This window comes from Microcaecilia unicolor, chromosome 6, assembly GCF_901765095.1.
Source record: "Microcaecilia unicolor chromosome 6, aMicUni1.1, whole genome shotgun sequence".
Taxonomy (NCBI): domain Eukaryota; kingdom Metazoa; phylum Chordata; class Amphibia; order Gymnophiona; family Siphonopidae; genus Microcaecilia; species Microcaecilia unicolor.
Window position 1 is genome coordinate 291,823,008 of NC_044036.1, and position 24,179 is coordinate 291,847,186.

General features: G+C 42.0%; 1 protein-coding gene across 9 annotated transcripts in view; it reads left to right on the plus strand.

The window, feature by feature from the left end:
* FNBP1 (formin binding protein 1) overlaps positions 1-24,179 on the plus strand; it is a 203,271-nt gene that overhangs the window by 178,061 nt on the left and 1,031 nt on the right. For 2 of the 9 annotated variants that reach the window (XM_030207836.1, XM_030207841.1), the window contains 6 exons: positions 4,290-4,304; positions 10,972-11,081; positions 14,396-14,528; positions 16,773-16,894; positions 19,692-19,831; positions 22,764-24,022. In XM_030207836.1, coding sequence (XP_030063696.1) covers positions 4,290-4,304; positions 10,972-11,081; positions 14,396-14,528; positions 16,773-16,894; positions 19,692-19,831; positions 22,764-22,942 — 699 coding nt within the window. In that variant the 3' untranslated portion in view covers positions 22,943-24,022. Of the gene's footprint in view, positions 1-4,289; positions 4,305-10,971; positions 11,082-14,395; positions 14,529-16,772; positions 16,895-19,691; positions 19,832-22,763; positions 24,023-24,179 lie in introns of those variants that run through there. The other 7 variants (XM_030207837.1, XM_030207842.1, XM_030207839.1 and 4 more) reach the window with 4 other exon arrangements.

Genomic DNA, 24,179 nt, shown 5'->3' on the forward strand with positions numbered 1-24,179 from the left:
GTGGACTTGTGTATTGACATAGTAGCATGCTAAATGATGGCAGATAAAGACCTGTGTGGTCTATCCTGTCTGCCCAATAAGCACGTACATTGCAACTTCACCCCCACCCTCTGAGAATACCTATGCATAATTTACATGAACGTGTGTACCACCATCTTGCTGTACATACTTACAGCAGTTTGGCTGACAAGTTCTATAAGAGCCGTTTTCTATGTGTGAAACATGCTCTATGCAGTGGCGTTCCTAGCTTGGATTGCACCCGGGGCGGATCGCCGATGCCCCCCCCCCCCCCCCGCCTGCGAAATTACACCTTCCCCCCCCCCCCAGCGAAATGACACCCCCCCCGGGTGCACGCCGCGGGGGGGGGGGTGCCGTGGTGCGCGCCTGTGGGCTCCGACTTCGCTAACTTCCCTCGTTCGCTGCAGCTCCCTCTGCCCCGGAACAGGAAGTAACCTGTTCCGGGGCAGAGGGAGCTGCAGTGAACGAGCGAAGTTAGCGAAGTTGGAGCCCACAGGCGCGCACCGCGGCACACCCCAGCAGCGTGCACCCGGGGCGGACCGCCCCCCCCTGGTATGCCACTGGCTCTACGCACAGGAAATGGTTTATAAATTCCCTCCAGTTGTAGAGGTGAACTCTTTCTAGTGTTTTAATGCAGAGGCAGCGTAATGCAACAAAGTGCTACACAGAATGTTACAGCATATGTGAGGGAATAGAAGTGATGTTAGAAGGAACTGTAGGGACATGACACTCGCTGTGGAATTATGGAAGTAGAACAGTGAGGGAGTAAATGTAGGGACATGACACTGAGCGGGAAAATGTGGGAGTAGAATAGAGAGGAAGTAAACATAGGAATATGACTCACTGGGGACATGGAGTAGAACAGTGGGGGGGGGGGGGGCACATGACACTCAGCGGCAATATTTCCTCTAAGGAGTAGCCTGGTATGTGCAAATTTTTTTGTGTGTGTGAGCAACAAGTTTTAAAAACCATAAAGTTTTGAGTGCCAGTATTAGCAATGCATTTCTGTATATAGCACAAAAAGAAACATTTTTGTGAGCAACCATGTAAAATCTGTGAGCAATGCTCCTAAAATGTATGAGCAATCGCTCATGCGCTCCGCTTAGAGGGAACATTGCTCAGTGGGAAAATTTGGGAGTAGAACTGAGAGGGGGTAAAAGTAGGGACCTGACACTCATTGGGGAAATGTGGGAGTAGAATAGTGAGGGGGTAAATGTAGGGACATGTTGCTAAAGGGAAAAATGAGGCGTACAAGATTGAATGTCTGAATGTCAGGGCATAGTGCCGTATGCTGAATGACAAATACTGGTGTAGCAAGTGGAAGAGATGCGGAAAAATAAGTTGAATGCAAGCTCCCTTAACAAGTCTGTGTTTTTTCTTGGTGCTGCAGCGGCAGTCTCAGTCCTTGTATTCTCACAAAGAGTTCATGAAGAGGACTATAGGGAAGCCCACCTGTGCCTTTGAGGCTAGGGAATATGTTGTAAGTTTGTGTATGGTGACTAGGCCATACTTGTGCTGGACAGCCACTAACCCCATTTACAACACCAAAAAAATGGATAGTTTTAAAATATATACCAACAAAAATGTTATTGAAAGTAACCTACTAGAGAGTGGATGTAAAAGAGAAAATGGAAACCATTGAAGTAGAGAATATAAATGCTAGAAAAACTGAGATGCATCTTGGCCACACAGGGTGGATTTAATATGGGAATTTAGGCTATCATAGTCACGTGTTCAGGTCATGTGACCCAGGCCTTTAATTAGAGTATTGTAGAAGAGCAGTTCATGTGTGTTAGGGTAATACTGTTATCTTTTTTCTGAAAATGCTTCACTCAGCAGTACAAATTTTAAGGACATAGAATCCTAAGGCCTGGACCTAAATCTCTTTAAGGGTAAATAAATTGGAAAGCTGGGGTGTGACTTATTATCACTAAATTACATACCTGCCTGGCTGGGAGGGTTATCCCCATGGCCATGTGTTTTGTGAATGAGATTAGTGTCTGTGACTATGCAGTAAAGTGTGAGCCTGCAGTTTCCTGCGAGCCCACCCTCTCTTCCTTCTACCTCTCTCTTCACTTTCATTCTCACACTCTTCTCTCTCATGTGTTTTGATGCTTTGTGACGCCCCAGCTCTCCATTTTTGTGTACAAAACTGAGTTCCTTGACTCCTGCTCCTCTTAATGGACATGCTGGGACAGCTGAGGTGCTGACAATTCAGAAAATGTTGATACTGAACAAGGAGTAAGAGTGCATCCCATTTGTTTAACAAGGGAACAAATGTTTAGAAAGGAAATCAGTAATTAGAGGCACAGAACTGAAACAAATGATTCAGTATGCAAAAGTGGAACAATACATTTGTTTGCAGTTTTGTTGACAGTAAATGTAGCTTACAACTGTTTGCTCGTTAAACATCGATGCACTGCTTTGAATATCTTTAGCAGCTGGAAGATATTGTCTTTGTATCTAGAATTGCTCGAACCCTGCTTTAGAATATGACATTTTGTCCTTTGGTTGTTCCATCCCCTTGAAGCATTAGCCATCTAGTGCTCATTATGCTTTAACATTTGCTACATGTACAGCAAAGAATGATGTTGGCTTGTTAGTGATTGTGAGATCCTAAATCCTGTGACCTGGGGGCAGGCACAGTTGTGCATGTAGCATTCATTCCGTGCAGTAGAGTGCTTCGTAGGTAAATACTGGGCAGTCTTCGTACTCTGCACCATATCTTGCGTCTGTCTGTGTCAAAGTAGCTAAACTTGTGCTAGTCAGATCTCTGCTAAAGTTCACAGTGCAGTTTAGGGATCTGTGCTGGCTGAGTTCCTGTTTCCCACTCCAAAGAGCGTGGAAGATAATCTGGGGAGGAAAGAGGAACCAGGCTCCCGTACAGCTTTCATTACCAGGGGTCATGCTTCTTGTTTGCATCCCACCAGGGCATGTTATCCTGGTTTCTGACTTTTCCCCCCAGTCAGATTAACTACAGCATTTGATGGTTTCTTGCACATAGCTTTCTGCCCCAGAAATGTCTCTCTTTCATTTGATTTGTGATCATTATTAATTAACTGAGCAGGCAGATTCTGACACAGTTAGAACACCCTTCCAAAGCAGAGGGTAACTTCAGAGTCTGAGGAATCAGATTGTGTACACCAATATACTCAATTAAAATATGCGAATGAGCTTCCTTTTCATCTTTTCTTTATTTATTGGGATTTGTTTACTGCCTTTATGAAGAGATTCACCCAAGGCGGTGTACAGTTTAACATAAAACTTATAATTTTGTTAACGGCATAACAATTGTAAAATAACCAAGAATAAACATAAATACAATAAATGAGGTAAACTTGAAAACAGTAAATTGAAACCTAACAATAGAACTACCGTGAAACAGTATCAAAAATATACACATTTAATAGCACTGGAATTCAAATACCAGAGATATAATACAATGGTAGCATAATGATCTAACTGCCCTGAATCCCATGGCCTCTGGACAATGGCTCTCACTTTGCTAACTGTTGACCCTAGGATAAGGACAAAAATGGCACAGAGGGGGCAGACACTGTAGTGCATAGGTAAATTTACAGCTTTTCACCATGCTGCCAGTGCACCCTTTGGTACATATTACAGAAGCTAAGAGTCAGCAAAACTAAAATTCTTCCAAGGTGATATACACTTGCAGAAGGAGCCAGTGACTTCTATTCAGGAGTTTTTGTGATTCAGTACTTGGTATGTATGGAAATTCCCCCCACCCCTCAACCTCCGCTGTGCCTGTCAGGGTGGTACATGCTTTAATACTTGCTATCTGAGAGGACTGATGAGGAGATCAAAGATCTCAGATATATGTCTGTTGAAACAAAGCCCTAAATTGCCAAGGGGGGGAAAATCTATGAAAACCTTCTCCTCTGAACTTACTGAGTTTGCCGTATTGAAATGATAGGCACAATAATTAAAGAGTGTATGTAGTCAGGAAGATATTATATTTCTGCTTTCTGAACTTTTGAGTCTGCCGTGTTGAAATGCTGCTCTAGTGAAGTCACAGTAATTAAAAGGTGTACATAGTCAGGATCTTAACGTCTCTTCCTTGTGAACTTTTACACAGATCTTATCACAAGTTTTCCATTTTCTTCATTGTCAGTCTGTGAAGATGGGTATATTTGTTTCATACAATTGTTAATTAAAATGGAACCAAAATACAAAAGTTCATCTTCTACTGATGGGGTTTTTTTTCTCTCTTTTTCCTAAATCCCCTTCTCTCTCCAATTTTTTCCATGAAGCTTTCCCTCAAACTGGTAAGCAGCACAACAGCATGCATCTTGTATTCTAATCACAAATCACTGCTGCTTGGGTGAAGGCTGCTTTGAGATTAACTCCTGGCATTTGTCTGTTTTGTGCTGTGTTTGATTCTGTGGTTTATTTCAAATTAATTTCAGGTTCAGACTGCAACTGAGGTGACGAGAATCATCAGTTTCCTTTAAATTACGTGCTGATGAATTTTTAGTTCAGTGAAAGGACTTTTATCTATAAAGGAGCTCTAAAACTGTATGGTTCTATTTCTGTGAAAAGCTATCCTTTAAATAATATATTTTTTCTGCATCTATCCAGAACCAGCATAAATTTGACTAAATCCGGGTAACTTAAGAAAAGAGAGAACCTCTGCTCACTCTAGAATAGTGCCAAATGGGTTCAGCCTTTCCTGCCCATCATCAAGAATCAGGATAAATACTGCGGGAAAGTTGGTGTTAAAATGTCAAAGAAAGTGTATTTCCAGTATGCCACTATCTAGACGTATTAGAAAAGTGATTTGATAGAATGTCAGTGTGATTTGTTGATTTTATCATATCCTCAAATCCCATAAAACAGGACTTCCCAAACCTATCCTGGTGACCACACAGCCAGTCAGGTTTTCAGGATATCCACAATGAATATGCATATGAGACTCTGTTGACAAGCAGGATGAATCACAGGAGTGGATTGTGCCAGAAATCGGCCCAGGCCTGAGGATTCTGTTTCCGGCCCCTCCTCTGTCCTCAGTTTCTCTCTTACCCCCATTCCTACCTAATCTTGATGATTCATCTTCTATTGCTTCAGACTCTGGCTGCTATTGCTCCAGGCCCCACTCCATGCTGCATAAGCCAACATATTATTGCAGCAGCAGTATGTACACTGCAGATCTGTCCTCTGAAAGGCACAAGAGCTCATGGGCTGGCAACTGTTGCTATACTGTTTTTATTTATTTTATTTTTTTTTACATTTGTACCCCACGCTTTCCCACTCATGGCAGGCTCAATGCGGCTTACATGGGGCAATGGAGGGTTAAGTGACTTGCCCAGAGTCACAAGGAGCTGCCTGTGCCTGAAGTGGGAATTGAACTCAGTTCCCCAGGACCAAAGTCCACCACCCTAACCACTAGGCCACTCCTCCACTCCTGTTGGCCTGTGAACCCCTGCACTGTTAAGAGGACAGACTTATTATAGTTTGTTTACCTTTGCGGCCCATAAGGGAGGGGAATCAGGTCCTCTTATAGGTCAGTAAGCCCCTGATGAATCAGCTGCATAGGTATGTTTTCAGTGAGACTTGTTCACTCGCCGGCTGTTGTCTGAAAAAGTAAGAATAACAGACTGGGTACTTAACTTCTTTCAGCATGATTCGAACTCTTCCATTCCATCAACCTCCATAGAGACTGAAGAAATATGTAGATCTTCCACATGTATTCACATCTCACTATTGTCTAGACAGTGTCTGAAAAGGTCTGTGCATTTGGCAAAGTGTTCTGCAAGACCTTCTTGATTAATAGTCAATTCCTCTAATATACATCTGTCTAAATTGGCTTAGAAGTTCAAGAACTAAATGGAAGTGGGGCAACTCTCAGCTTTGGGACTCCCCACTAGTGCGGCTGATTCAGCATGTCCATCAACGGAGAAAGCAGTTACTTACCTGTAATGGACGTTCCTTGTAGACAGTGGAATAAATCAGACATGTATACCCAGTTTTATTGTAATCTGCTATGAAGCTTTGTGAAAAATGGAATAATAAGTTAATAAATTTAAATCAAGTCACCTCCCAGGGAGCTGACTCTTAAGCTCTGCAGTAGACTTTTGGAACTGCTGAGGTGGTAACTGCTCAGGCTGTCCCATTTTTCTTAGCTCCGAGAACTTGTATTACTGTTTCTCAAAAATGTTTTGGGTGCCTGTGACAAAACAGTGGGTTTGTAAGCCTCTAAACAGTGTTATTTCTTGAACTGTATTTCTCTAGTTTGGCCAGCAGGTGATGCATGTTTTATCTTTAAAGTTGTTACCGAGAAATGACTGTTCCTTCTTTAATTTAACACAAAAAGGAAGTAACCTGCAGTATTGTGGCCAGCTACTTTTAAAAAATGTTGTTCTGGGCTCTGATTGGTCCAGGAGCTCAAATTCAGTCAGGAAATACTGGATTTTTCTCCAGTCTCAGTTTGGAAGTAGAGAGAGAAAGACCACTTTACTGAGACCCTGTGAGCAGTTATATTCTGTAACCTAATGCTTTTTTTAATTTATTGCCTCTACTTGTCTGGACTGTCTAAGAATCCTGCTGGTTTGGGGATTGGGTCTGTGAGTGCTTTCTAGGAACTGTGGGACCACTGGGAGTGTGGCCCCAGTAACCTAGAAATCACCGGGGATAACTTGAGAGCTGGAGACTTGCCCAGAGGTGGTTGGGACCCAGTCGGTGGGAGGAGGGTGTTAGTGTAGAGCACATGCCTAGGTGTAGGGGGACCTGAGCTGTGCTGAGGATAGACCCTCTAAGTGACCGCAGAGTTAGCCCCAGGCAAGTGGCTAGGCGTTTCATGACAATGGCATATAACCCTAAGATAATTTGCATAATAAGCATTAAAAAATAAAGCACATAAACAGTAATAATAAATATCAAATAAAAATGTACAAATTATCTTGCCAAGGATGAGAAGTCACGTTCTCACCTATCACTCCTTGTATGTCTGATGTATCCCGCTGTCTGCAGAAAACTCCTGTTGCAGGTTAGTAGCTTTGCTGTATTGAGTCTCCAAAGCATGCAGATTTATTCCATGCATATTTATTGTGGATATTCTGAAAACCTGACTGACTGTGAGGTCATGAGGACAGCTTTGGTACACTCTGCCATAAATGTATTTTTTGCCTTTTCATCTTATCCCAAAATACACTAAATAGTTAAATCCATAGCACAGGTAGGAAAGAAACCCCAAACCACATAATCAGATGCCCTCTGAGAGGCAGCAGCCCCATAGCAGGTCTTTCTGTGCTCAAGTGGAAACTGCACCCATCCAGAGACAAATAAAATAAGGCTAATTAAGCTTTTCAGTCAGTGGCCTGGGATGGTTACATTTAGACCAAAGCACAAACAGGAAAAAACCTCTACGTCAGCAACACAAGTCCAAAATGAGTAGAGGATGACACAAATGGCGACCAGCCGTAGGGATGAATGTAAGAAAATTCTTTATTGAAAGCACCAGCCAGTGGAGAAAAACTGGTAAAAGGTGTGTTGGTGGTTGATTTTGATTCTTTCTGATCCTGCAGGAGGCTTCAGATTGCAAAGAGAAGCACTGTTCTCTTCGATCTGTGGTTGGGGCATTAGTGTAACTCTTAGTGGTTACCCATCACAGAACCAAGAGGCAGATGCAGCAACCAAACGTAAAAAAATCTAAATCGTTAAAGTCCCTAACGATTTTAAAATAACGAAAAATGCACCAAAAAAAAAAGTCACACATGCTGAGATCGGTATTGAAACGTACAATGTATCAAAGAATCACAATACACATCGTTAATCGGCCCCCAAATCATGCGCAGAGCAGCCAAGCGTTATGTTAGCTGCTCTGCGCATGCCACAAACAGTCAAAACACAGTCAAATCACAAGCACATGGCTCCCAAATCAAAACAAAAATAAAAAAAAAGGGTCGGGAGGGGGCAAGGGCGCTCATCAGGAGCGTCCTGTACAGACGGCCTTGCCCCCCCCCCCGCTGCTCCCCACTTTCCGCCGCTCCCCCCACCCCGAAAAAGCAAAATTCAAGCAGCCCTGCTCCCCACTTTCTGCCGCTCCCCCCACCCCGAAAAAGCAAAATTCGAGCAGCCCCTGCCCCCTCCCTTCCTCACTACTCTCTCACCTCAGTTCCGCCTCCCGACATCCTCCGTCCTGTGCCCCGCCCCCTTTTGGGGTCGTCGCCGCCATTCCCCTCCTCCATCGGGCCCCCCTCCCTCTTACCGGGCCCGTGCAGCGCCTCTCTCCTCTGTCCGAAGGCGCTGCACGGGCAAGAAGAAAGCCTGATGCCTGCCTTCGCCCAGCTTCGATGGCGCGTCTTTCTCCTGCTGGGCCCGCCCCTGTCTGACGTCGGTAACCTACGTAGGTTACTGACGTCAGACAGGGGCGGGCCCAGCAGGAGAAAGACGCGCCATCGAAGCTGGGCGAAGGCAGGCATCAGCTGTCTTCTTGCCCGTGCAGCGCCTTCGGACAGAGGAGAGAGGCGCTGCATGGGCCCGGTAAGAGGGAGGGGGGCCCGATGGAGGAGGGGAATGGCGGCGACGACCCCAAAAGGGGGCGGGGCACAGGACGGAGGATGTCGGGAGGCGGAGCTGAGGTGAGAGTAGTGAGGAAGGGAGGGGGGCAGGGGCTGCTCGAATTTTGCTTTTTCGGGGTGGGGGGAGCGGCGGAAAGTGGGGAGCAGCGGGGGGGGGGGCAAGGCCGTCCGTACAGGACGCTCCTGATGAGCGCCCTTGCCCCCTCCCGATCCTTTTTTTATTTTTATTTATTTATGTTTTTCTGATGTCCTTTGGACCAATCACAGCGCTTTTAGCTCTGCTAATGCGCTGGGATTGGCTCAAAGTTTGTTTATTTTTTCTCTTAATGATTTTTCCTGGCACAGAGCTCTCCTAACGAGTGGTCCAGACCTCTCGTTAGTTTTCCTGCCTTTTTCCTGCGTAAAGGCAATCGGAAAAGGTTAGTGCATGTCGTTTCAATGGGGTTTTCACACTAATTGCTCATCTCCATTCCGTTTTCGTTAGCTGCTGGCTTCCTCGGTAAAAGCCCTTTGATGCATGCAACGGATCAAATTTTCCTCGTTGGAGAGTCATTAAAGGCTCATTTAGCTTTAGTGCATCTGCCTCCAAGTTCTAGCACACAATATTTTACTCTGTTGGTATCTGCATTGCCAAGGACACTGCCTTACTTTTGTGGCCCCTGAGGCAGGTGGCTATGTCCATCGAAACATGGCCCATGTTGTGTCTTTGAGGCTAGTTCTTTCAATAAAGAATTTTCTTACATTCATCCCTATGGCATACTCATTTTGAACTTTATGGTTACATTTAGAGCCATTAATAATGATGAGATATTAACTGGAAGAGAATACAACAGAATAAACCACTAAATGTGTCTGATCCCTGCTGCTCCCACTCGTTGTTTTCCTAAATAATGTCTTGAAATGAAGTTGTACATGAAAATGAAGGAAGAAGCTTCTGAGGAAAACCCCTATCTGCATATGATTTGTATTGCAGGGTAACAGTGTGCACTTGCTTTACAAGTGTGAGAACTCTTTATCAGACTTGATTTTATAGCTTCATGGTTCGATTTCTGAATCGGATCACAGGGGTTAATTCAAATTCAGGATCTGGAATCAGGTTTTTGAGGCAAAGGTAAAGCACTGCTTAGGAGTTCTTCAAGTTGCATCAAGAAGGGCACATGGTTAAACATGGCTAAATAAAGCTGGTTCAGAACCACTGTTACATGCTGCCCTGCAGAGGATCTGGGTTCAGTTTTCAGGTTAGGTTTTCATTCTCCAAAGCCAGCTACAGTTAAGGATACTAAGGAGGAGGCCCCAGGCCTCATATAGTAGTGACAGCCAGTAGTCTACTCAGGATCTGTGATTGCATGGCCTCTGCACTGGTAAGAAAAGATAAAGGTATAGATGAGATGGTGCTCCTGGCATGCTGAGCTGTGAATGGCATGTGTTAAAGTTATTAGAAAAAGTCTGCATGTTGAAAAATGATCTCCCGCCAGACAGACAACAGTTATGCAGAACTGTGCTGATTTCCACAGCTGCCCTGGTTACATATTGGTGCTTGGATCCTGATCTTGGAAATAATTTTGTGTACTAATTTTACTCCGTTAACAGACTCCAGTAATAAGCCATCACTTGTGAACTAGGGCAGCTGACCCTTCTCATGGGTATACTTTAAGAAATGCTGCGCTGCCAGTGGACTGCAAATGTAAATAAGAAGAATAATCACATTTCCTAATTTAGTCCAAAGTGGCTTTTATAGACATGGAATAAGGAGTTACAAACTAGCTCCTAAAAACATTTTTCTTGCAATGATGAGTAAATAATAGATTTGGTAAAATATTCCCCCTATTCATATACAAAGAGTATATGAATAGAGGGAATGTTTTGAAGTAAAGAACGGTCATTATGTTCTAACCAAAGCCTGATGTTTTGTAGCTTATTTGCTGGCACTCAAATCAGCAGCATTTCTAAGGTGCATGCTCCCAGTCAGGGAATGAAAAGTTAGCTGGGCACAAGCACACCATGTACTTATGCCTATTTAACTGACAAACCAACTCGAGCCTCAAAACTTTCTTGTACTCTGTATTAATATGTGCCCTGTCTCATTCCCCTAGAGAAAGTTCAAATATTAGCATGTAAAGTATCTGAAAGAATTTATGCACACAAAACTCCTTAAACTTGGGCTTGAGTGGAGGAGTAGCCTAGTGGTTAGAGCAGCAGGCTGAGAATGAGGGTTCAAATCCCGTTAATGCTCTTTATGGCCTTGCACAAATCACTTCTTTCATTGCCTCAGGTACAAACTTAATCATAACCCCTCTAGAGACAGGAAAATACTTGTACCTGAATGTGACTGGCCCCGAGTATGAGTGGAATCTAAATACATAATATGTTCCTGATGACTTGAGTTCTATGTTCTCACATACCTCTTGTCCCTTAGGGTGCAGGACCAGAGGACTTTAGCAACCTTCCCCCAGAGCAAAGAAGAAAGAAGCTGCAGCAGAAAGTGGATGATTTAAATAAGGACATTCAGAAAGAGATAGATCAGAGGTAATGAAGAGGATATTATTTAACACTATCTATATCCTTCCCCTTTCACTGCAAGACACTCAGGGCCTTGTTTACTAAGCCACGTTATAGGTGCGTTAGAGTTTTTAACGCGCGTTAACCATGTACACGCCTACAATATCCCTATAGGCACCTACACGGTTAGCGTGCACACTAATAGGTGCATTAAAAATGCTAACGCACTTTAGTAAACAGGGCCCTCAGCCTTTTGGCACAGTTGCTGTTTTCTTGCTATTCATGTTGGAGGTGCATTCTAGTTCTACAAAGTCCCTGTTAACAAATCGTGCTCTATGAATGAAAAGGACCTTGTTTGAGGTTTTTTTCAAATTGAAATTTCAAATATAAAGATCCCAAACAAGGATCAGACAAAGATGAACTATAGCAGAGCAAATTACTAAATAAAGAAAAATTAATAAAATCCATCTATCATTTATAGTCCACTTCACAGAGGGGACCACCCAGCTAAAGAAGAAAAAATTACAAGAATTTTCTAAAACAAAGATAGCATATCGGTATGACAAAATTTGAATACCACCCCCCCCCCCCCCCCCCCCAAAAAAAAAAAAAAAAACCACAAGGCTGCCACAAAGCAAAAAGAATAAGAATACATATCAAGCACAAAGCTTATCAGCAAGAAATGTTTTCGATTGAAGTGGATCTAGAAAAGTATACTTATTCCATTGATATCAAACAATACACTTGCATGGGAATCTAAAAAAAAAGGTGGCTCCGATAGCAACCACTGGTGGCCTTAGTCACATCTGGAAATAAAGTAACTTTCTGGTCACAAAACCGGATTTCTTTAAATTTTAAGTAATGTTTAAAAATAATAGATTTACAATCTTCTGAATTGAAAATAACAGGCAAAGAGGGGCATTTTCGATATGACGTCTAAGTCCAACTTTGGACGTTTTGCAAAAAACATCCAAAATCTGAATGGGAAAAAAGGTCATTTTCAAAAAAGAAAAACATTTCTTATTTTTTCAAAAATACTGTTTTGAAGAAGGTTTTGTGATTTGGACGTTTTGTTTTTTGGCCCATTTTCGAACAAAAGAAGTCTAAATGCAAAAAGCACAAAATCAAGCCATTGGGATGTAGGAAGAGCCAGCATTTTTAGTACACTGGTCCCCCAGACATCCCAGAAAAACAATAGGACACCCTAGGAGGCAATAAAATGCTTCCAGCTACACATCCGTTGCTCCCTTATCTTGTCTGCTGAGCTCCCTAAAACCCACTATCCCCAACTGTACACTACTACCATAGCCCTTACAGATGAAGGGGGCACCTATATGTGGATACAGTGGGTTTCTGGTGAGTTTTGGAGGGCTCACAGTTTCCTCCACAAGTGTAACAGGTAAGGGGAGGTATGGGCCTAGGTCCACCTGTCTGCAGTGCACTGCACCCACCGCTAGACTACTCCAGGGACCTGCATGCTTTTCTAATGGACCTGAGTATAACATTTGAGGCTGGCAAAGAGGCTGGCAAGTAATGTTTTAATCACATTTTTGGGAGGTGGCAGGGGGTTAGTGACCACTTGGGGAGTAAGGAGAGGTCATCCCTGATTCCTTCCAATGGGCATCTGGTCATTTAGGGCACCTTTTTGTGCCTTATTTGTTATAAAAACAGGTCTAGCTCAAAATGTCTTAGTTTTAGTTCTGGACGGCTTTGTTTTGTTCCATTATGGCTGAAAAACGTCCAAGTGTTAGGAAAGCCCAGATCCCACCCTTAACACGCCTCTGACAAGCCCTCATTTGATTTGAACGCACTTCTGACAGATTTCATAGAAAAACGTCTACAAATTGGTTTTGAAAATACCTATTTGGATTTTTTTTGTGAGAAAACGTCCAAATTCAGATTTATGCCACTTTTTTTGGACGTTTTTCTCTTTTGAAAATGATCTCCAAAGTGTGTCTCACAGGAATATTCCCATTAGATGCCTCTGGAAAGGCTGAGAGGTCCAAACTGTGCACAGAGACCACTGTGTCCATGGCAACTTTTTCAACATGCTCTTCTCATATCCTATTGTCAAATAATACATCTTAGAAACCCCAATTCTGTCTGTATTACTGATTTTAAAATTATCTCTCAAAATACATAATTCATAATTCCTTAGATGACAAATATCTAAAGTACCTGCACATAATATGTAAACTGCTTTAGTTGTACCACAGAAAGGTGGTATTTTAAATGCATTACCCTTATTCTTACTGAGGTGTACTGATAAGTGCAGATAACCTCAAACCTAGATCTAGTTTGAGAAAAATAACCTCAGATTCTTAGCATGGGCCATATTTTCCAAGTTCTTCAGCTTAAGAAGAATCATCAAACTACCCTTAATAAATACCATACCAAAGTCTGTAATTCACAAATCCTGAGGTGTTAGGGATTGAGAAGTAACTAGAGATGTTGATAACCTTCCATTTTAGCCACTACTTAGAAAATCCAGAAGTAGAAACAAAAGATTCAGGAACAGTTGCTTCAATCTTAATAATCCCTTCCCAAATATCCTGAAGGGGCCACCTGCTTAGACCTCAGAAACTTAGGAGGGCACAGGAAGTATTATCGGCAGGAAGAAAACTGCACCAACCTCTCCCGCATCAGTAGCCAACGTAGACACAGATATTCCCTGTTCAGCTGCTGCCGTCCCAGCTTCAGCATGCTCTGCTGCTGCCCCACAGTCCCCTCAACTACTTAATCCTCCTAGGACGCTTCAGGGATTACTCTGAGATCACATCAGTAATTACGGTGAGGGAAGTCCTTCCACCATAACTAAGCGATATCTCTAGACCTCAGGGGTTTGTAAAACAGTTTCCCCACCAGCAGGTAGTGGTATGGATAACAGCAAATATTTATCCATAGACCCCACAATGGGTGCTGAAGCTGAAGAAATTTGAGTCCTGGCTTTCCTGTTGCCCACAGCAACTTCTACAGCTGGGTAAGTCAAGCTCCACCAACAAAGAAAATAAAGACTGTCTTCCAGCCATCCATTCACAATGCCGTCATGCTTTCTCTATAAATTTACCTTTTGTGTAGTAGTTGGAAAATAATAATATTCTTTTCTTATTGGGTTCTTTTTTTAAATCAGCTCACATTTGCTACGTTATCTACAACCTATTAAAAACTTGTTTTAAATTGCCAGGCATTGTTCAATTTTATGGTAAGAAGGGCAAAGCATATAAAATTATTGTACAATAAGTTAAGCAGGTTTAGTTGCTCTTCCAAAAATGCCATTGGATCCGTGTGTTGTGGAAAACCTTGTTCTCATTCCCATACTAATCCTTTCTTCTCTCTTACAGAGATGCCTTAACTAAAATGAAGGATGTTTACATTAAGAACCCACAGATGGGTGATCCAGCCAGCGTGGATCAGAAATTGGCAGAACTAGGGCACAATATAGAGAAACTGCAACAAGAGGTGCAGAAATTCCAGGTAACAAGTGGATTGGTTTTATTTGGTGATGCACTGGAATGTTGAATTTAGTGGTGGTCACAATTAGTAATGCTGCATGTCTTTTTGTGATTTTTTTAAGATCGCCTTCTGTTTTGTAGACTGAAATTATGACATGACTGTCCATATTAACCTAGGAAAGGTATGGAAAACAGGTGTGAGGATGTTATAATGCCGTTGTATCGCTCCATGGTGCAACCACACCTTGAGTACTGTGTTCAATTCTGGTCGCCGCATCTTAAGAAAGATATAGTAGAATTGGAAAAGGTGCAGCGAAGGGCGACTAAAATGATAGCGGGGATGGGACAACTTCCCTATGAAGAAAGACTAAGGAAGCTAGGGCTTTTCAGCTTGGAGAAGAGATGGCTGAGGGGAGACATGATAGAGGTATATAAAATAATGAGTGGAGTGGAACAGGTGGATGTGAAGGGTCTGTTCACGCTTTCCAAAAATACTAGGACTAGGGGGCATGCGATGAAACTACAGTGTAGTAAATTTAAAACAAATCAGAGAAAATATTTCTTCACCCAACGCATAATTAAACTCTGGAATTCGTTGCCGGAGAACGTGGTGAAGGTGGTTAGCTTAGCAGAGTTTAAAAAGGGCTTAGACGGTTTCCTAAAGAACAAGTCCATAAACCACTACTAAATGGACTTGGGAAAAATCCACAATTCCAGGAATAACATGTATAGAATGTTTGTACGTTTGGGAAGCTCGCCAGGTGCCCTTGGCCTGGATTGGCCGCTGTCATGGACAGGATGCTGGGCTCGATGGACCCTTGGTCTTTTCCTAGTGTGGCATTACTTATGTATTTAACTGGGCATTCACCTGAAGAAGAGCCAGTGCCCATCCTGCAGCTTGTAGTTTGAGGTGTATTAAGAATATCCTTCAAAGAGATTTGTGTACACACTGCAGATAAATTGAGTGCAAGGTGCAGGATCATGTCCTGCTTACATACTAGAATGGGTTTAAGCAGTAAAATGTGTAAACAGTGTTTTAGGAGTATCTGCACATTTGGCACAGGCTACTTGATGTGAGGCAAGGGGCGATTGAAAATTTCCTCAAGTCTTATGTTACTAAAGTGAGTTTATAAAACAGTGCAGTCTTTTCTTCTTCATAGCCACTGCAATAAGAATGGGATGGACTGAGGTGGGCGAAGCTTTTCAAAACAATTTGGGGTGCTAAAGTCTTCGAACCCCATGAAGGAAAATTGTTCAATATTGCATCCACAGAGCTGGCACCTGTGGGTGAAGCAGGACTGTTTCATTACAAGAAAAAGACAAAATATTTTCCCCATAGATACAAAAAAAGGGAAAACCTGAAACAGGAAGAGGAGCTAGGTAGAGCAAGAGTCTGAGGTGATTCAAACGTGCTGATTGAGTATAAGCTCATGTTCAACCTAAGGACATCTAGAAACAGAATAGGAGCATTCAGAAGGTGATTTTATGGGAAAAGTAAGTAATAAATATCATAAGTGCAATGTGCCTTGGATTCCTGGCCAGTTGGATTGTGACAATGAATCAAAATAATCAAAGATGGTTTCTCCTGACCATGCCCTCCCCTCTCCTCTTCAAGTACATTTTTATTATGATTCAGATGCTTTTCCAAAGCTCACAGTGTTCTAAAGTGCATAGTGAATTCACAGCACACCTCTGAGCATTAGAGACAAAAAGACGGCAGCAGATCCCAAGCACAGACTGCTTCTTGTGGCCGAGGCTGGCCTTCCCAGAACACCACCAGGCTGATAGCGATGGAAGCAGAGGCCCAGCATAGGCCAGGCACAGGCTACTTCTTGTAGCTGAGGCTGGCCTTCCTAGAACATCACCGGGCAGAGAATGGATGGAGGCAGGCAGTCTGTGTCAACTATGGGCCTACACATGGAAGGAGGCAGGTCTTCTCAGAGCCCCTAAGGTAGAGACTTAATCAGTTCCACAAAAGGTTATGTTCTTGCCTGGCATGGAAGCTTGTAGGTTTTCCTCTAAGCTGTGTGAAGGACAGAGGTTTCTACTATGTATTTTAAAATCCAAATTTATGCTGTAGACAGAGGGGTTTTTTTTACCTTCCAGATTACTGTGTAGCAAGAGTTGTTAAGCAGTTAGAAGGTTGAACTTGATGGAACTCTGGCACTCTTTTAACCCGTACCAAATATGTAGTTGCATAAAGTGTCCCTATATTGGAGGGACAAAAGTAAATCTAAAAGAAAGAAGTAACTCCCCTTTGTCACAGGGCTGGCTGGCAGAAGTGGAAGGCAGGCTACCTGCACGGAATGAAGCTTTGCGACGGCAGAGTGGAGCGTATGAATCCCAGAACACTTCAGCAGTCAGCAACTGTGCACAGGACCGTGAGAGGTACAGTATCTGTGGAGAATGACTCATAATAGTAGTAGTAGTAGTTCAGGAGAGAAGCTTACACAAACATTCCTTTATACTGGCCCCTCAGCACCTCTATGCAGAAACACACACTCAAGTACAGATAGTCTTTATGGGCAGGTGACTCAGGGCTGAGGTCATGCCCATTCATTCATTTAAGTATTTATATACCGCTTAGACCTAAGCGGTTTACAGTTTCATTTTACAGGTACTGGGTCTATCCCTAGAGGACTCACAATCTAAGTAGTACATTGTACTATTGTTGTACCTGGGCAATGGAGGATTAAGTGACTTGCCCAGGGTCACTTGGAGCTGCAGAGGGAATTGAACCTGGTTCCTCAGGATCTCAACCCACTGCCAACCATCAGGCAGCAGCGGGAATCAAACCCAGTTCCACAGATCCACAACCCACTGCAGTTAACCATTATTCCACTCCTCCACTCCCAGGTTTGGATGCAGTCTTTATTTTCTTTCTTCCTTTTATTTGGATTTACCTCATGCATTTTCAATAGTAGCTCATGGTGAGTTACATTCAGGTACTTTAGGTATTTCCCTGACCCAGGGAGGGGGGCTCACAATCTGAGTTTATACCTAAGCAGTGGAGTATCAGTGGGATTTAAACCCTGACTTCCCTGACTCTCAGATGTGGATGCAATCTTCTATAGCAGGTGTATATCGTAATGAAATTCCATGATAAGTAAAATCCCTGGCTTTATTTTATTTTGTACTATTTAAGCAACCTCTTGTACATTTAGGAGGTCTTTTACTAAGGCACGGTAGCGTTTTTAGCTCGTGGTAGAAATCAGACATGCCCATTATATTCCTATGGGTGTCTCAGCGTTTACCGCCAGCTGATTTCTACCGTGAGCTAGAAATACTAGCGCAGCTTTGTGAAAGACCCCCCCCCCCCAAGTTACCTTTTCCTTCCTTAAGCTGCTCCATCCCATCCCATTTACTCACCCCCATACCCAAGGATGCAAAGAAAAATACTAACGAACTACAAACCAGTAGCATCCATTCCCTTAATCACCAAAATAACAGAAGGTATGGTGACCAAACAACTCACAGAATATCTAAACAAGTTCTCAATATTACACGACTCCCAGTCAGGATTCCGCGCCAATCACAGCACTGAAACCGTATTAGTTACACTCCTGACAAAACTCAAACAACTGATAGCAACCAGGAACAACATACTACTGCTACAATTCGACATGTCAAGTGCATTTGATATGGTTGACCATGGAATTTTATTACACATCCTCGAATACTTCGGCATTGGAGGCAACGTTCTCAACTGGTTTAAGGGGTTCCTAACTACACGCTCTTATCAAGTGACTGCAAATTCGGCTACATCAGCTACATGGACACCCGAATGTGGTGTTCCACAGGGATCCCCTCTCTCACCAACCATATTCAACCTAATGATGACACCCTTGGCCAGACTACTATCTAATCAGAACTTGAACCCACATATATATGCTGATGATGTAACGATCTTCATCCCATTCAAACAAGATCTAAGGGAAATCTCCAACGAAATCAAGCAAAGCCTTCACATCATGAACTCCTGGGCAGACGCATTCCAGCTGAAACTTAATGCAGAAAAAACCCAATGCCTTGTACTCACTTCACAACACAATAAGAATAAATTCACCACCATCAACACAACTAATCTAAACCTACCAGTATCGGACACCCTAAAAATTCTTGGAGTCACCATAGATTGACACCTAACACTTGAGAATCATGCTACAAACATAACCAAGAAGATGTTTCACTCAATGTGGAAGCTAAAAAGAATTAAACCATTTTTTCCAAGGTCCGTCTTCCGCAATCTGGTACAATCACTAGTACTCAGTCATCTGGACTACTGCAATTCATTATATGCTGGTTGCAAAGAGCAAATACTTAAAAAACTCCAGATAGCCCAGAACACAGCAGCCAGATTAATATTCGGTAAACCAAAATATGAATGCGCGACACCACTACGAGAAAAACTACATTGGCTCCCACTCAAAGAACGCATCACGTTCAAACTTTGTACCCTAGTCCACAAGATTATCCATGGAGAAGCCCCAGCCTAGATGTCAGACCTAATAGACCTACCTCACAGGAACGCAATAAAATCTTCTCGCACATTCCTCAATCTTCATCCTCCCCATTGCAAAGGTTTGAAATACAAATTGTTGCATGCATCCACCTTCTCCTATATGGGCATGCAGCTATGGAACGCCCTACCACGCAACCTGAAAACGGTCCATGAACTGGCCAATTTCCGCAAACTACTGAAAACCTATCTCTTCGAAAAGATATATCACTAAGATCAACACGTGTAACTGCACAATCTCTAATATAGATAGGAATGTCTTATAAAGTCTTTTGCTGTAATACAACCATGTACTTCACCACCATGTAACCCAAACTCTCTATAAACCAAATGTATACTTTCTATTCTCTATTTCCAATATCCACAATGAATTGTAAGCCACATTGAGCCTGCAAAGAGGTGGGATAATGTGGGATACAAATGCAATAAAATAAATAAATAAATAAAAGTAGAAAATATTTCAGACGCCTAGCCTCTGTGCGAATCTCAAAAGCATTTCATGAAAGGGAGAGGGAGCTTGTGTAGTACCATCTAGTAGAGGTGCTTCCTTGGTTGCTTATCAGTTGTGTCCCTCTGGGGTTTGGTTGCTGCATGCTGCTTATCAATCACACAGCCTATGCCCAGGAGTTGTGTTGCTTTAGTGGTTGTGTATTTTTCTCTCTTGAGCAGCCCAGATGGCAGTTACACAGAAGAGCAGAGTCAGGAGAATGAGGTGAAGGTGATGACAACAGACTTTGATGATGAGTTTGACGATGAAGAACCACTTCCTTCAATAGGAACCTGCAAAGCTCTCTATTCCTTTGAAGGTAACTTTATAGATCATCAATTGCTCCTCCCCTTTTTAAAAACATCCTTCAGTAATTCAGCACTTGTAATAAAAAGTGAGCATGAAAAGAATTGTTCTAACAATAATGTATTCAGTATACAATAACTGAAGAATTGCTATCACTATCAGATGAACATAAGAACAGGCATATTAGGTCAGACCCAAGGTCCTTCTAGCCCTGTTTCTAACAGTGGCCAATCCAGGTCACAAGTACCTTGCAGAATCCCAAAACTTCCAAGATTTCATGTTGCCTAACCCCAGAGATAAGCAGTGTCTTTTCTCAGGTCTTTCTTAATAATGGTTTTGCCTCCAGGAATTTGTCCAACCCATTTTTTTAACCCAGCTATGCTGATTGCTTTTGCCACATTCTCTGGCAACAAGTTCCAAAACTTAAGTATGCTCTGAGTGAAAAAAGATTTTTGCCTATTTGTTTTAAAAGTATTACTATGCAACTTCATGGAGTGTCCCCTAATCTATATACTTTTTGAAGGGGTAAACAACTGATTCATGTTTATCTGTTTTACTCCATTCAGTATTTTCTACACCTCTCTCATATTCCCTTTCAGACATCTCTTCTCCAAGCTGAAGAGCCCTTAAACTCTTTAGCCTTTCTTCATAGGAGAGTAGTTCTATCTCCAAAATCATTTGGGTCATTCTTCTCTAACTCCTTTTCTAATTCTGCTATATGTTTTTGAGATGTGGTGACCAGAATTGCACACAATACTCCATGGAGCGATACAGAGGCATTATAATATTTTTAGTTTTAATCTCTATTCCTTTCCTAATAATTGCTAACATTCTGTTTGCTTCTTTGGCCACCACCAAACACTGAGCAGAAAATTTCAACATATTGTCTATAATGCTACCTAGAGCCTTTTCCTCACTGGTGACCAATAATGTGGAACCCAGCATCATGTATCTATAATTTGGGTTATCCTTCCCAATGTACATCACTTTGCACTTATCCACATTAAATTTTATCTGCCATTTGGATGCCCAGTCTTTCAGTCTTGTAAGGTCCTCCTGCAATTTCTTACAGTATGTGTGTGATTTAACGACTGTTTGATCCCCTCTGTCATTCCCATTTCCAAATCATTTATACATTTATACAGTACAGATCCCTATACAATTCACCCTCCCCAGTTGAGAGAATTGACCATTTCACCCTACTCTGTATTTTCTTTCTTTTAACCAGCTCACAATCCACAGCAGATCATTTGCCTTCTATCCCATGGTTTCTTTTAGTTTCCTCAGGAGTCTCTCGTGAGGGTCTTTGTCAAAAACTTTCTGAAAATCTAGATACACTATATCAACTGGCTTACCTTCATCCACATTTTTATTCATGCCTTCAAACAAAATGTAGCAAGTTGGCGAGGCAGGACATCCCTTGACTAAATCTGTATTGACTCTGTCCCATTAAACCATGCCTATGTATATGCTCAGTAATTTTGTTCTTTATAATAGTTTTGACCATTTTTTCCAGCACTGATGTCTTGAAGACTCATCTCTTCAAGAAAGCTTACCCTAACGACCCAACTTAACTTTTTAAGCCCACCCACATGACTCCTGTCCTGACGATTATTATACCTTAGACCCAATCTCCTTATGCTCACCCCCCATTCTTTTCTTCTCCATCCTCCCTACACCATACCCCTCCCAATCTCTTTTCCTTTTGCTCATCCTATCATTGTTTACCTCTCCATGTTCAATTTACATATCCTTAAACCCCCACTATTACTATGTTTACTACAATTTGTAATATTCTCCTTCAAGACTTTGTAATTACTATGTTTACTACAATTTGTAATATTCTCCTTCAAGACTTTGTAATTTTATTTACTATGTAAGCCGTATTGAACCTGCTATGTGTGGGGAAAACTTGGGGTACAAATGTAATAAATAAATAAATAGAGGCCTCATCAATAAATTAAAAACATGATTATTGGATACTAAAGTAATCATACACAGTCAAAAGTCAACATTATTGCAAACCTTATACTTTAACCTCTGAATCTAAGATGATTTTTCTCTGACGTTTACTTGGTGATGCAGAAAGCCTATGTGAAAGCTGTTTTGGTACCTTTAGATCTTACCCTGCCAGATAATGCAAAGTCATTTGTGGGGCATTCTGCTGAAGTGACTCAATGTTCTCATAGAAGGCAAGAACACAGCCATGCCCTCCTCTCTTGGCTGGACTTTCAGGACTCTGATTGCACTGTTCATGGGGTCCATCTTGAGTATTGCATTCAATTCTGATCGCTGTATCTCAAAAAAGATATAGTGTAATTAGAGTAGGTTCATAAAAAGAGCGACCAAAGTAATAAAAGGGATGGAACTCCTCCCATATAAGGAAAGACTAAAGAGGGTTAGACCTCTTTAGCTTGGAAAAGAGATGGGGGGGGGGGGAGGAATATGAGTCCGGTCTACAAAATCCAGAGTGGAATAGAATGGGTAAAAGTGAATTGATTTTTCACTCTTTCAAAAAGTACAAAGACCAGGGGACACTCAGTAAAATTACATTGAACTTTTAAAACAAATAGGAGGAAATATTTTTTCACTCAAAGAATAGTTAAGCTCTGGAACTTATTCCAGAGGATGTGATAACAATGGTTAGCATATCTGGGTTTAAAAAAGGTTTGGAGAAGTTCCTAGAGGAAATGTCCATAGTCTGTTATTGAGATGGACATTGAGGAAGCCACTGCTTGCCCTGGGATTGGTAGCATGGAATGTTGCTACTAATTGGGTTTCTGTCAGGTACTTGTGACGTGGATTGGCTACTGTGGGAAGCAGGTTTCTGTAACCATTTATTTACAGTTTCTTGTCCCCTTGTGTTTCCAGTTGGTTCTGTTATTTAGTATGCATTGTGATTGCCTCAGTATCCTTGGAATCACTAATGTTTTCTGTTTGATCAGGTCACAATGAAGGAACCATTTCAGTAACAGAAGGAGAAGTATTCCATGTGATAGAGGAAGATAAAGGGGATGGTTGGACACGAGTTAGGAGGAATGAGGATGAGGAAGGCTATGTTCCAACATCATATGTTGAAGTCTACTTGGACAGAAATGCTAAAGGTGCAATGACTTACATTTAATATATTTTTCATTTCTTTCTACTCTTTGAGTCCTGTGTTTTGAGCAATGGAAGGGAGAGCATGGTACCAAATTCCCAAGTGGGGACCGATAGACCTCTCAGGTTTTGAGATTGTTGTAGTTAATGGCTTTTCACAGCATTTTTGCCTTTATTGGCACTAATGTTCACACAAATTAAATGCTTTACTAATTCAACACCTTTTTTTTTGTCTGTTACCACATGTACATATTTTTTCTATGCAAGGAAAGATGCCCAGAGCAGATCTGGGCCCTCGGTGAGCTCTCACTCTACTTTCACTATCTAATATTTGCCAGTGATTTTGGCATGCTTTAGAGTTACATTTCAACTTTCTGAAAAGTGAGCTATTTCGTGGAAGTGGCTGGGCTCTAGTGGGGCTGTCAGTGTCATTGTGTGCTTCCCAGGAGCCACTGAAGACAAAGGGAGTCTTCTTTTTCATTTGGTAAGTTCAAGTAACCTTCTGTAAATAAAAAGCTTGGAAATAAATGTACCGGTACATTTTTCCCTGTGGTCAGAAACATTGCACCTTCTAGATCTGCTTAATGGAGGGAGGCTTCTCTAGTGACCCTGCTCCCTCACCATGACTAAACTGCCTCATCTAAGTGCTTTTGCATATGGGTTTTGCTGCTGGAATGGCTGGTTGTGAGGCAGTACAGGTTGGGAACAGTCTCCTCAATCACTCACAGCTTCAGCTACTCTGTGTCATGCAAAGCCCTCCCCAAGAAGCAGCCAGGGAGATACCAAGTGCCAGGATACCGCTGCCTTTTTGTCATGTCACTGATAATGCTGATGCCCTTGTTACAATTCCTGATGAAATTATGTTGTTCTTTAATGTCTGGAGTGTTTTAGTTATATACAATTGTATATCAGTGGAAAGTTAAAAAAAAACTTGAATTTTTAATATTTTTTAATACATTTGTTCTAACAGTTTTAATGACCTATTTATTGATATGGTATTATTCCATTCGTAATAGCTACTGTTGATCCTCTTGATCTGAATGTTGCTTCCTTTCATTGTTGGAAAGGAGAATGTGACCTTTATATGTGCTATGCTTCAGCATCCTCAAATAAAACTATTTTTCATCCTCCTGACATTGTTAACTACTCTGTATAAGGGAAATATACCAGCCAGCATCCCTTGGTAGAAAGATGTTACAAGTGAATATGAAAGCACTGTCTTGTTTCTGGAATGTGGTATTTGTGGTACTTAATGCATGCAG